Raw genomic sequence first — 13,852 nt, 5'->3', positions numbered from 1 at the left:
TGTTTTTCAACTCCATACTTCTTAGACATATATTTAAAAATCTTTAGAAATCTTTTAAAATTGTAGATTCTGTTAAAGCCTAATTGTCAATATTGACAACAATTATAAAGTTAGTATTTTCTCTAAAAGTACATTGTAAAAATTCTTGGCTAATATAATACCTACTTTTTTTCATTTACAAATTACATTAGGCACTGTATTTTCTATATTTTATATCACATTTGCTATCAGTAGTATATACTACTTTCCATTGTACTATTTAAAGACATTATCATGGGGGCCAGTGTAAAAAAAAAAAAAATCCTTTGTAAGACAATTGTGTGAAAATTGCAGTTATTTTTGAAGACATTAAGCTAAGCAATCATTTTCACTAATTCTGATGTTGCCAGTATTGTCCTGGTTATTTTATGGGAAATATGAAAATCTTTGATGCATTGTTAGTGCAATGAGCTTATACTTCATTTGTGGAGATGAAATTTGCAAAGTTAAAACTTGGAGATACAAGGTGTAAACACATATCATGTAATACACTGTGCTCCTAAAGGAGAGATAAATAAATATCAGGAAAATAATTAAAGTCTTTTAGAAGAATACAAATAAGACCTCAGCATGATTGGGAATAGGATTTTTATAAATGTAAACACATGCGTACAGACATCTTCAAAACAAATTCAAATGTAAAAAGCATACTTCCAGTTAATATATGCTATCCTATTTTGAAACCAGATATATATATATATGAGCTCAAGTGCAAAAATCCAACACAATCTAACTCTTTGCCGGGCAAGTTATTTCAACTCCCTGTACTTCATGTTAAAACCGATGAAACTATCTATATAGGAATGTATGGTGAGGATTAAAACTAAGATAATGGGGCCACCTGGGTAGCTCAGTTCATTAAACATCTGACTTATGCTCAGGTCATTATCTCAGAATTCCTGGATTCCAGCACCTTCTTGGGCTCTGCAGGCTCTGTGCTGACAGCCCAGAGCCTGCTTCAGATTCTGTCTCCCTCTCTCTGCACCGCCCCTACTCTCTCTCTCAAACATAAATAAATGGACATTTAAAAAAACAACTTAAAAAAACTAAGATAATGTATTTAAACAATTGGAACTATCATGTGTTTCTAAACCCTTCATAGAACCAATTACTTTATCCTAGAGAAAGCACACAGTAAACATGTTTTTATTAGATTTGATACAAATGAAAATATCCTATTATTTTAACCTTGTACAAGTTGGAAGATAAAAATTATGTACCAAGTATATTATTTATAAGATATCAATTTCTTAACATTAAAACAATAAATGATTCCTTTTCAATAATATTGCTTTGAAAATAACTTAGTTCTTCTGTTACAGGAAATAACTGCAAGACCACTGAATACAACAAGATGAAAAGCATGCTTTTAGATTTACAAAATCAAAAATATATTACACAAGAAAATGAAAACCCTAACGGTGATGACCTGTCTTGGAAGAAGTTGTTGGTGGATCAAATGTTTAAATATTTTGATGCCGACAGTAACGGACTTATAGATATTAATGAACTAACTCAGGTATGATTAATGATTAAATTAACAAGCTTATTTAAAAATCACATGTACAATATATTTATATCTGTGTGAATTTATTCTATATTAATAAAATGTATTTAATTTGTATTATTTGAAAGTGTGGACAAAACATATTTTTAAGAGTAAAATTTGACTGCTGTTAAATAACAAAGATTTGATTCAACTGAGTCAATTTTAAAAATCTAATTGGCTTTACTGTTCAATTCATGAACTGGGCAGCATCCCATCTAGCAAATAGAGAGGCACTTGGGAAGTTGTATAAATGGAAAGTTTTTGCAGGAGAGTGGGGCAAAAAAATTATTAGCAAAAGAGAAAGATTTTTCCCGGCAAGGCTGCTTTCCCTTAGCTGGAAAGGCTAGGGCTGTTATGTCGATTACCTCATCATCTTTTGTGGGATGGAAAAGGACCAAGTGGCAGACCCACTGGGGCTGATTGAAAAATTCCTGACCGACCCGTTAAGACTACATTTCTGGGGAAGGTTGAACTGCCATTAGATCACGTATTAAACCCCAGTTTGAGGATTTGGCCTAAATTATGCCATTTTAGGACTGTTTTAGGACCAAAATGGTTTGGTTTTTGGGTCTTGGTGTTGTTTTTCTTCTAACACTACTCTAACAACAATATTAATTTCAAATAACATTTATATGATATTTTAGAGTTCAAAATAAGATAGCTACTTTTGATAGGGTTCTGTACCTTAAATACCTTAAGGAATCATCAATTCTTTATCTTACAAAATTTGTAAGATATCTTCAGATATGTTCTGAAGCCTTTTATAATGTTTAATTTTCTATCACTCAGTAAAAACTTTTGTATCCAATATTCAAGGAGACTATTCACCAGCAATTGAGCACATCTATAACATGATGTAAATACATCATTTAAGAAGGTATTAAATTTCTGACCTATTTTATTTTTCCAATAATCAAAGATCAATTAAGATATAGTTAATCTAGGTCTAGTATTAAGTCCACATTGTTAAATTTCACTTATTTGAAAATTGTCACCAAATGAAATATGTGATAAGAAATTTGTTACTAAAGAGAATATTTGAATAAACAAAAGGTCTTTATGTGAACCATTTGGAAAAAAATACAAATACTTTTTTGTGTGTATCATGGAGACAGAACAGTTTGAAGGAAATTATAATACCCAGATTTTAGAAACTAAACTAGTTGTAGGTAGTATAGAAATGTGAAATAAGAGACATAAGTTTTCTCCAAAAACGTATACAAGTTTTAGGAGTAATGGAGAAAAAAAGCCAATCTAGGGTGACCAATCTAGGAAAATGGTTATAGCACTGAAGAAGTTTTCTGAATTCTTAATAATCCTTATAGTGTTTATTAAGGTGGATTTTGCTGCAGTGCTTGGCAGTTAATATAGTTTTAAAAAAATCCAGTAGTTTATCTCCATAACACCATGCCATTCATCTCTTATGGTTAATTTTATGGTCTATATAAAGAATCTGACATTGTGGAATATTGGTTCGATTATACAAGGATTTCTAAGCTTTGGAATAGTGTAACTTAGTTTCAAGACTTTATATCAAAGTGACTTTCTAAGTAAATTAATTACAGTTCTTGCCATTCCAGTTAATTAAAATATATATCATTTTCCTTATCTTCTTTAATTTAGCGTGCATTTATTGAGAAGTTACTAAATCCAGGCATTGGGATTTAAATAATTGAACTCTGGAATTTTAGAGTAAAATCAGAAAATTTTTAATTAAGATACCTATGTTATCATTTACCTCATGATTTATTTTTCAAGAATGAAACTCTTTAGAATTTTATATTTATAGTAATGATAAGAAGTGACTAGTTAATTAAAATGAAAATATAATTCAGTCATGTCACCTTGGTCTGTGTGGGCCTGACATATTGGAATATATTGTGGTTTTGCTTTTGCTTTTATTTTGTGTATTATATATTATTATATATTACATATTTTACATGTATTTATTAGTTTTTATTAATGTATCTACATCATTGTAACCACTGGTTGGGTACAAAACATGATCTGACGAAATCCAGTTATTATCATAGTACCTACATCTAAATCCAAATGGAAAACTGCTACTCACTAGAAAATGGCAGTCACAGCACTTTATACCTATTTCAAGTTTATGCTACATTCAAGTTAGTATTTGTTTCCTAGGCAGCCATTACAAAATAACAGAATGTGGGTGGCTATATCAACCTGTCCTTCAGTTCTAGGGGCTCAAAGTCTAAAACCAAGGAGTTGGCTAAGCCATGCTCCCTCTGAAGTAACTGGGGGAGGATCTTTGCTTGTCTTTTTCAGCTTCAGGTAGAGCTAGGCATTCTTTGGCATTCCTTGGCTTGTAGATAACATCATTCAGCCTCAGGGCGCTTGGGTGGCTCAGTGGGTTAAGCAGCCCACCCTTTATTTTGGCTCAGGTCATGATCTTATAGTTCATGAGATCCCGCTGTCAACACAGAGCCTCCTTGGGATTCTCTCTCTCTCTCTCTCTCTCTCTCTGCTCCTTCCCTATTCATTCTCTCTCTCTCTCTCTCTCTCTCTCTCTCTCTCTCTCTCTCTTTCTCTCTCTCTCTCAAAATAAATAAACAAACAAACAAAATCTGCCTCTGCAGTCATATACCATACTTGGTGTGCCTGTCTTCACAACACATTGCCTTTGCTTGAAGGACACCAGTCATATTGGATAAGGGGCCACCCTACTCCAGCATCACCTCATTTTCAGTTATCTAGTTATCTCTTCAACAACCCTATTTCCAAAAAACACAAAATGTTATGTTCTGAGGTCCTCAGGATTAGGTCTTTAAAATATCTGTTGAGAAGATACAACTCAACTCATAATGAAGTTTATCTGCTACCAAATTTAGTTGTGTTTTCTCTGTTACCTTTGATTTGGACTCACTTTATGTCTGAAAAGTCCCCTTCCAATTCATCTGAAAGTCGTCTTCAGAAACCCATTTCTTTCTTGGCCATCCATGAGGTACAAGCAAGGAAAGATTTGGGAGATTTACTGGCTTCCTTCTGAATACATCCCATACTACATAAGTCATTCCCACCTAGTGTGTTGTGAAAATGTCAGTATCTCATCTGTAAATAATCAACTATGAAAAAAACAACATAAACAAAAACACAGAACTTAAACAACAACGACAAGAAAAACAGAAGGTTGTAACAAGTAATCTTGAAAAAATATAATAAACACCTAGATATGAATGGCACAAATACTGTTTTGATGGTAGTATTTTTAGATTTCAGGTACTTTTTAAAGATCTTTTGCAAGTATTATAACCAATAATACATACGGTTTTATTAATAAATGCAGAAACATATAATACCATCATTTAATATGGAATTTTCAAATAATTTAACTTAGAAGAGTAAAAAGGGAAAGGATCTTAATGGTGTCTATTAATAATTTATAAGATATTATTAACAGAAATGTAAGATACTGCCAGTGACAAGTAAAAATTAAAGAATATAATTTGACTTTGAGGTTTTATAATTGTAGCATGAAAGCTGGCTACCCACATTCTATTTTTATTCCCCATAATGAATGGAGAATCTTACAGATTTTCATGTAAATTAGAACACAGAGGCCTGTCTAATTGAGAGAAAATACATTAAAAAATTAATAGTTAAAAGAGTAGGACCTTTAGAATCACAGTTAACAACATGTTATAGCAAGAAAATATTTGCTAAAATGAACTGACTGGTTATAGAAATAAATCACATTCAATCCATCTCTTTACCACTCTAGCTTAATAACATAAACATCTGTAACTCTATGTTTAGTCTTCCAGTCTGGGGCTAATGTTCTTATGTTGAAAATATTCAAGTATGAAATACAAATTGATAGCGAAGTGAAATTTTGGACTTTTAAAATAATTTTTATGAAGTTGATAAAATTTATGATAGTACACTTGTAGATTTGTCATTGGTAGTTGAAGATCCAGAAGAAAAAAATCAAAAAAGATTGAGATGGTATATTCATTTCAGAAGATCTAAAGAGAATGTTCAGATGGAAAGGAGTGAGTGGGTCCCAAGTGATGAAGTCCTAGTATATTTTTTTTCAAAATAATCTTTTTTATGATCAAAGTGTAGTGGTTAAGAACTGTTATTATAGAGCTTGGGTTCAAATAACATCTCTTACTTATGACCTGTTAACCTTTGGCAAGTTATTTAAAGTTTCTGAGACTCATTTTATATATAGGCAATGATACTAGTACCTACTGCGTAAATTTGATGTCACACACACACACACACACACACACACACACACACACACATCATTTAGAATGTGTCAGCTTCTTAGAAGCATGACTAGCACATACAAAATAGAGTGTGTTAGTTATAACTGTATTTTCAAATCTAACTTTCATGTGAATGTCATGGATGATAATGGAAATAAAGTGGGTACATACACTTAAGTTAGTAATTGAGCGATTGAATAATATTTACCCTATGTTCATCCCTTGCAACTTTTTAATATTTATGCTTGGATGGTAGGTGATAACAACTTAAATACCATTAGTTTACAGTCATTATAACCCAGAAATTTATACACACATTATTAAACATACAAAAGTTTTAATACCAACTTTTACAATGAGAAAAAACAATAGTTCTTGCAAAAGAAGAGTAGTTTTGGTTATCTCAAGAAATTAGAAAAAATAAATGATGGCATGTTTTTATTTTGCCCATCTCATTTGAAGTGGTTACACATTTATCTCATATAGCTGGCATGAATTATTAAATCCTCAGTACCAGATTAGAGTAACTGAGTAATCGTAATTTTAGTAATAATGGTAATGATACTATTGGGTTATTGCCATAATGCAGATGTCTGTTGTCTCCTTTGTACTTCTATTTGAGCTCCACTATATATATGCGAGTGTTTACATCACAAATTACACAAATCCCAAATTGAAATCCAGTTTAGATCCAGCACTTTGTACACTTTTCCTTTCCTTGTACTCTGTCCATGGTGTGGTTTTCATTACCTGCACCACTGATACAGTGCCAAGTCTATCTCTCAACCTCAGTTTTCCCTGGGGGCTCCAAATTATTTGTCATGCAACACAATATGTTCTATTTTAGATTCTCCTTCTAAATATGTATGACCAAATATATCACATTCCACAGATGCCAACATCTACCTTAGTTAAAAAAACTAATGACAAGTTATAGAATACTACAACAACATCAAAAACCAGTATCTATCATACTCTTCCCTCAGGGAGAAATGTATCATCAATTCTCGAAACAAAAAGAAATCCCTAGCCTCCATCTTCTGCCCTATTTTTTACACCCTCAGAGCCCAATTAAGTCATATCTATCTCTATTTCCTCAAGTGCATTGTCCACTCTTACCCCTGGGGTGAGTATTTCTGTTTTTCCAAATGACATGGACATGGTGTTAGGGAAGAAAAGTGGGATATCTATCAAAGTTTTTTTGTAGGAACAAAACAGATTATTATTGTCTCCTCTCCCATGTGTCTTAATTACTGTATGATAAAGGTAATATTTCAATCACATTAAAATTTTTTTTTGTATTTTTTTTCTTTAAATGTCTATCCTCTATTGAAAACAGGTAAATGGGAACTTACTTTGGTCTAGTGGTTCTATATCTTCTCAAATCTATGCCATAGTGCCCGGATCCCATTCATAATGAGGTTATAGAACTGAATGGTCTGCGCTGGTAACCAATCCTGTGTACTAAATGCAAACCCAAATGTTCTGCCTTTTCCTGAGGACCATTCTAGTAAGGTGTGACCCTCGCTTGTTTGGTGTTTTACCTTAGCTCCTCCCCACATCTAAGCAAATCTCTAACGTTCATCTCTATTACCTGGATCTCTCTCTCTCTCTCTTGCTTCTCTTAAATTACCTTCTCCCAAAGTGAGAATTCACTGCTCTCTTTGGAGAAATCTGAGCTTTACTAATGCCTGCTTCAATGAAAATTGTTCTAACAATATGCTCCAAATTGGCTTATCATACTCCAATGTATGACTCATAGAATAATAGCTTACTGCAAAAGCCTCAACAAACATAATTTTTTTTTCCAAAGGATGATCACAAACCTGTTATCTCCCCTAAGCGCTGTATATATGACTAGTGTAGTCAGGTAGTCAGTTTCATAGTGACACATTTGTGGTTTTAAGAACACAGATTGTTTCTAAAACAGACATGAATGTGTAATGCTTGAAATCAGGATTTCAGGATGAAGAGACCTGAGGTATGAGTATGTTCCTTCTGGCAGTCTGGCATGTAGGGAAAGGTCACTGGAAGTGTGAAAGTTAATGAGCATTTGTTGTCAAAAGGAGCTCAGAACTGTTCTGGGTGGCTTATTCATGTGTATATGGAAACCACAGAGAATATTAAAGAGTTAAGGTAGACAGAAATAGGGGTGCCAGGGTGGCTCAGTCAGTTGAGCATTCGACTTCGGTTTAGGTCATGATCTGGCAGTCTGTGAGCTCAAGCCCCACCTCGGCTCTGTGCTGACAACTCAGAGTCTGGAGTCTGCTTCGGATTCTGTGTCTCCCTCTATTTTTGCCCCTCTTCCACTCGTACTCTGTTTCTCTCTCTCTCAAAAAAAAAAAAAAAAAAAAAATTAAAAAAAAAAAGGTGGGCAGAAATATTGTGAATCAGCAGTTAAATTTATTTGTGAATTATGGGGAGAGAATAGGAGAGAACTATGTAGCTGAATGGCCTGAGATCCAAAGTAGGTTCTAGCTCTCTATCAATCTATTGTTGATCGATCAATCTATCTATCTACCTATCTATCTATACCTACCATCTCTCTCATCTTTGTATCTATCTAATGAAGACTTGGTTTGGGAGGAGGAAATAATCCAGAAGTGCCAGTAGGGAACCATTTAGTTATTGACCCATCTTCCTCGCTGAGGTAAAATGGATATGAGAGAAAAATTGGCCACCAATTGTTAAAATTATTTTACAAGTGATTTTCTTCAGGGGCAGCCAGAATTTCTTAAAGTTAGTGTGCATGGATTACATGTCTTTATAAGAAATGGAGGTGAAGAGTTTTTTGACCAGAAGCAGGATTTCCAGAGGTCATTATGATGGGTTTGAGTTAGAAAAGAATGGAGATTGAGTCAGAGAAGGAAATATGCAAAGCAATATAGGGAAACTTGGGTTTCATAGGGTCACATAGGACAAAGGAATTTGTCCAGATTGCTCCTTAGAGGAGAATGGACAACTGTGTTTTGCACTGTGGTGTAATATGTTTGATAGAGTAAGATGAGGGAATACATAGGCAGACTTCACCTGGCAGAATGGCATCTTTGAATTGTTAGCAGTGTTAAAAGATGGGTATATTGAAACATATTAAAATTTTAAGGGTTTATTTTATCTTTTAAGTTTATTTTTGAGAGAAAGAGAGAAAGAGAGAGAGAGAGAGAGAGTGCATGGGGAGGGCCAGAGAGAGAGGAAAGGGAGAATCCCAGGCAGGCTCCCTGCTGTCAGCACAGAGCAGGTCTTGGGGCTTGAACTGACCAACCGTGAGATTATGGCCTGGAACAGAAATAAAGAGCCAGTGAATTAACTCATTGAGCCAACCAGGTGTTCATTTCCAGAGTTTATTGGAGGAAAAGTTGATTTGAATCCAGCAATGCCAAATCAGAAGTGGTTAGAAGCACTCTACTGAGGGGAACTAGGGGAAAGCTTCTATAGAGAAAGGAGAGAGCAAAGTAAGGCAGGAAATCATTGATTCCCTGTAGCTTAACACATCCTATTTGTGATTGGTTGTGAGTTTTGAAACATTGAGGCATTTACAGGCCTAGATTTTGGGTTGTTTACATAGGCACCAGGACATTAGAGCCAACTCCGTCTAAGGGCTTCCTTGTTTAGAGCAGCAAACATAGGGTTCTTAAAGTGAAATAGTGCTAACAGCTTGGAAAATCTACTCTTTTGGCCTCTCCCTATTTCATAAAATAACCACCCGTGGAATTTAAGTAAGCAAAATCATTCCCTTGTGATTCTGAGTTTAAATAAGCAACTGTATTGAGTATATTGATTTAGCACTTTCTTCATTTAGATTCTGTCATCTTAATAAGCTGATTCACATTAGGCATGCATATTAGAATGAAATATTTCCCTAATGTGCACACATGCCAACTCTTTATTAAAATAATAAAAAGAGCTACTTGTTCACAGGATTTAGATTATTACGTTATACATATTTGACTTAAAATGCTATTTGCTCAATGACTACCATATGTGAATACATTTACGAAATTAAATAAAAAGCAAGAATAAATAAGACTAGATATTTTTAAGCTATCAGGATGGGCAGGGCAATGATGTTTTTGCAACCTTTGTACATACCAATTTTCTTTAGAAATTATTAGAGCTGTTAGATAGGGAATGGGCAGTTAATCTTTATTTTGAGTTGATAAAGCCTATTACAATTTTAAAGGCTTTTTAAGAGGTTCTGGTTTCTAGTCAACATATTTATTTACTATAAGATTGGTAAGAATTGTTTTGTCTAATGGATAAAAAGCTATTTTGGTGGGAACAAACTAAATACAAACAAATAAGCACTTGTATGGCTAGAAAAGGGAGATAAGTGAGAACTTCCGGGAAATGCCATGGTAATTAATCCTATTTAACATTTAAAACCCCATGAACTTTCTGGTATACAAAATAAGGCAGCAGAAACCAGGTATTTGACTGAGAATGGTAGTAGCAAGGCCAGTAGGTAGATCTTAGTAGTACTGGCAATTTCCTTTGAAGCGCTAAAGATTTCAGAATAATAATAATAGCAACAGTTAGCACTTAACAGAAAAGTGGGGCCCCTAATTGTTGGTTTGGGTGCAGCTTGGGGCTACAATTAAGAAACAGTACTTCCAATTCTATCTGGAAACATTAGTAACTAGTTTCAAATACTCTTTTTTTTTAATGTTGTTCATAATATGCACAAGACAATTGGAAAATTAAAATTTTGTCTTAAAAAATTTAAACATATCTTTTATAGCATCTTTCCTTTAGAATGTTAACGTGCTTTTAAAAATTTGGCATTCATATTCAGAGAATCCCTGTGAGCCATATAGGATGTCTTCAAAATAAGGTATTTTTTCTTCCCACCACGGGTTGAATAATGTTATCTCTTCAGTGAATTTTTCAAAAGAATTCATGTTGGCCCTATTGATTTTTTAAACGTTTTCTAATGTGTTATGGATGTTAGGAAACCTAAAGACAACTTGAAAGATGTAATTAATTTTTATGTGATCCTTTTCTTCTAACACACCTATTGTATGATAGCATCAGTTATATATGATTAAACAATTATAATTTGTAATGTTAGTTTTTTACTCTCGTCCTTGCACCTTATTTTTAGAGCACTGTTGGAAATCTGTAATTATTTTGTTTATTTAATTATTTGCCTGTTCCCACACATTCTCTCTAGAAAATTAACTCTATGAGGACAAAAACTATGCCATTCTTTTTTACTACTGTATCTCCAAAACTGTAGCACATTTCTATGCACATGTCAGTTGTTAAAAAGAAAAAGGAAGGGGGAAGGGAGAGAAGGAGAGAAGAAGGAAGTCAAATAGGAGATATTCAGAGAACTAAGTAGTAGGGAAGCCAACCCATAGTGAGTGTATGGGAGAGGCTTAAAGATAATGCCTAAAGATACATATTTCTAAAAAAAGTATATTTATTTCCTGACCCTTAAGTTTTGATGTAATCTACATATTTGCCAAGTAAAGACTGAATATATCGTCTTCTCCTCAACTTCACAAATGTGATGTACTTTCTTTAAAATGGAGGAACACTGAACTCTGATCTACTAAGACCACTGTGATTGTGACGTGGTCATGATTAGTTTGAGGAGAAACAGCTTGCAAAGGATAAGGAAGCGCTCATCCTCTGATGAACGCTTGAAATTTTGAGTGGTGTATCTTTCCATGAGTTTACAGTTGCTGTTTTTCCCTGTTTCCACAAAGAAGAATAAAGAAAAAGACATAGAACTGGAAGATTCTACTTCATTGTACTCCTATGCCCTCATGCCCATAGACTCATTACCATGATCTGACTTGAGACCATCAAAATTATGGATATATTATATCTCTTTTATGAGAGTCAATATAATAATCTTTGATTTCCAAGTCATGATATATTCCTGGAAAACCAATATTCATACAGGGATATATATATTCATATATATATATATATATATATAGCAGGGAGACAATCCTCTACACCTACCTCTGGCATTTTCCTTTTTTTTTAATTCCAGTTTTATTTATCTTTAAATAAATTGTTATCTGACATACTATATATTTTACTTATATATTTATTTGTTCCCTTCTACTAGCATATAAATTTCACAAAAGAGGGTTTCTTATCTATCTTATTGGCTATTATCAGAGTCTAGGAAAGTGTCTGAAAATAGTAGATTTTCAAAAATGATTTGTTGAATGGATACTTGAATAAACAAATGAAGCAGAATGATAAGGAGAATAGTTTAGTTTGGGGAGGAACAGTTTTTTGTTTTGTTTTGTTTTGTTTTGTTTTCCTGTTTGGGGACAAAAGAGAATACAGTATCAAAACATTGAATCATTCCTGAGTTATAATTCTTCATGCAACTTTAACAGTTCTGTTACTTTGAAATTAAATATGTACCCCTCTGGAATACTGTGTATCTGAGCTCCCTGGATGGCATACATTCTGCTAATACTTCTATTTTGTCACACTGACTCATCTCTGTGGAGCAGAATATTCATGTAACTTGATTTTTGATCATTAAAGAAAGTGAGAATCTTTAATTTAATTATTATTATCATTATTTTAGCCTTAGAGAGTTCACCAAAGCACTGGTAAATTTGGAAAACATACTCAATATTTTACAATAGATAACAAATAAAATTATGAGTCACCTCCTAGACTAAAGCTTTATTGTAGGATACTTAGATAACATTTGTGCATCTGGCTCTGTCATGATCTCTAGTTCAGAAATAACATGAGTGTTTTGAGGAAACTAGACTGGAAGTTTTGAAAGCCAATGGCAGAAATAAACAAAAGAAATGCAGGCAACTATGAAAGCCCTACAAGTTTGGATCCTCTGTTCCAAAGAGTGCTTAATGTATTACTGTGCACTTGGGAAGGAAATCTGCTTATTTTCTATCATATTTTATTTTTTTTTAAGTTATTTATTTATTTATTTATTTATTTATTTATTTAGGGGTAGAGGAGAGGGAGAGAGAGAATCCCAAGCAGACTCTGCACTGTCAGCACAGAGTACCTCAGGGCTTGATCTCATGAATCATGAGATAATGACCTGAGCCAAAATCAAGTGTCAGATGCTTAGCTGACTGAACCATCCAGGCACTCCTCTATCATACTTTCTTGCAGACAGTCAAACATGATCAAAGCTCTAGTTATTTAAAACCATTTCTCTATGCTGGTTAAGAGGTCTTAGGAAAGTACCCTCCTCATTTGGAATACACCAGACTACTCAGCTCCCATCAGGCATTCTAAAGGGGAGAAGAAGTAACTAGGAAGTATGTTTTTAAGTAGGCTGTTTTATTGGCCAAAAAATGGAATAAATGAAAAAAATATATACTTGAACTATTGATGATGAGAGACAAATCTCCTGTCTCCTATATATGGGCATGGTCCAGTATAGGTGAAGAGGGTTTTTTGTTTGTTTGTTTGTTTGTTTAGAAAATTTCCTAGCCAGAACCATTTGCTTTGCTAGGGCACACTAATTGAAACAGCAGGTCCAGCTTAAGTTGTATAATCATGATCAAATCAAGATCAAGATCAAATCAAGATCAAGCTAGTCTTAAGCCAGCATTCAGAAAAAAAGGTAGAAGTTCATTCTCTTTGTCTAATTAGACATGATTTAATCTGAGTAAACTATTAAAATAGAAAATATGAGACATAAAATGATGAATATTTTCTCCAGGTTTTTCCATCTCCTTCTCTTTATGAACATGTATGAGAATAAAAATTACTGAGAAATATTATTAAAATACCTGAATACACCAAGCCTGAGTGTCACTGCATCCTTAAAATTACCATTATGCTAGCATTGCAGAACTTTAGGAAGAGCATAGTGAGGTAAAATGAAATATGCCACCACCACCCCCCCCACTACCACCCAGGGAAAGTCATTTTCCATGATCTAACAAATAACAGATGGAGAATGACTGAGAGCTCTGTTGCCTTCTAAATAGAAAAGCAGTATTAGTTTTCTCATTAGGCTTATAGGAGAAATGGCTTCAGCCGTTAGGTAGTTTTGTTAATCCCTACAGCTGGA

The 13,852-nt window shown here is 33.7% G+C and overlaps 1 protein-coding gene across 2 annotated transcripts in view; it reads left to right on the top strand.

The window, feature by feature from the left end:
* Positions 1 to 13,852, top strand: part of FSTL5 (follistatin like 5) — a 768,631-nt gene that overhangs the window by 411,903 nt on the left and 342,876 nt on the right. For both annotated transcript variants that reach the window (XM_060653856.3, XM_060653855.3), the window contains exon 5: positions 1,362 to 1,558. In XM_060653856.3, the coding sequence (XP_060509839.2) occupies positions 1,362 to 1,558 (197 nt within the window). The remainder of the gene's footprint in view (positions 1 to 1,361; positions 1,559 to 13,852) is intronic.

The sequence above is a fragment of the Panthera onca genome, chromosome B1 (assembly GCF_046562875.1).
Source record: "Panthera onca isolate mPanOnc1 chromosome B1, mPanOnc1 haplotype 2, whole genome shotgun sequence".
Classification (NCBI taxonomy): domain Eukaryota; kingdom Metazoa; phylum Chordata; class Mammalia; order Carnivora; family Felidae; genus Panthera; species Panthera onca.
The sequence above is the reverse complement of the archived record's forward strand: the minus strand, read 5'-3'. Positions and strand labels throughout refer to the sequence as shown.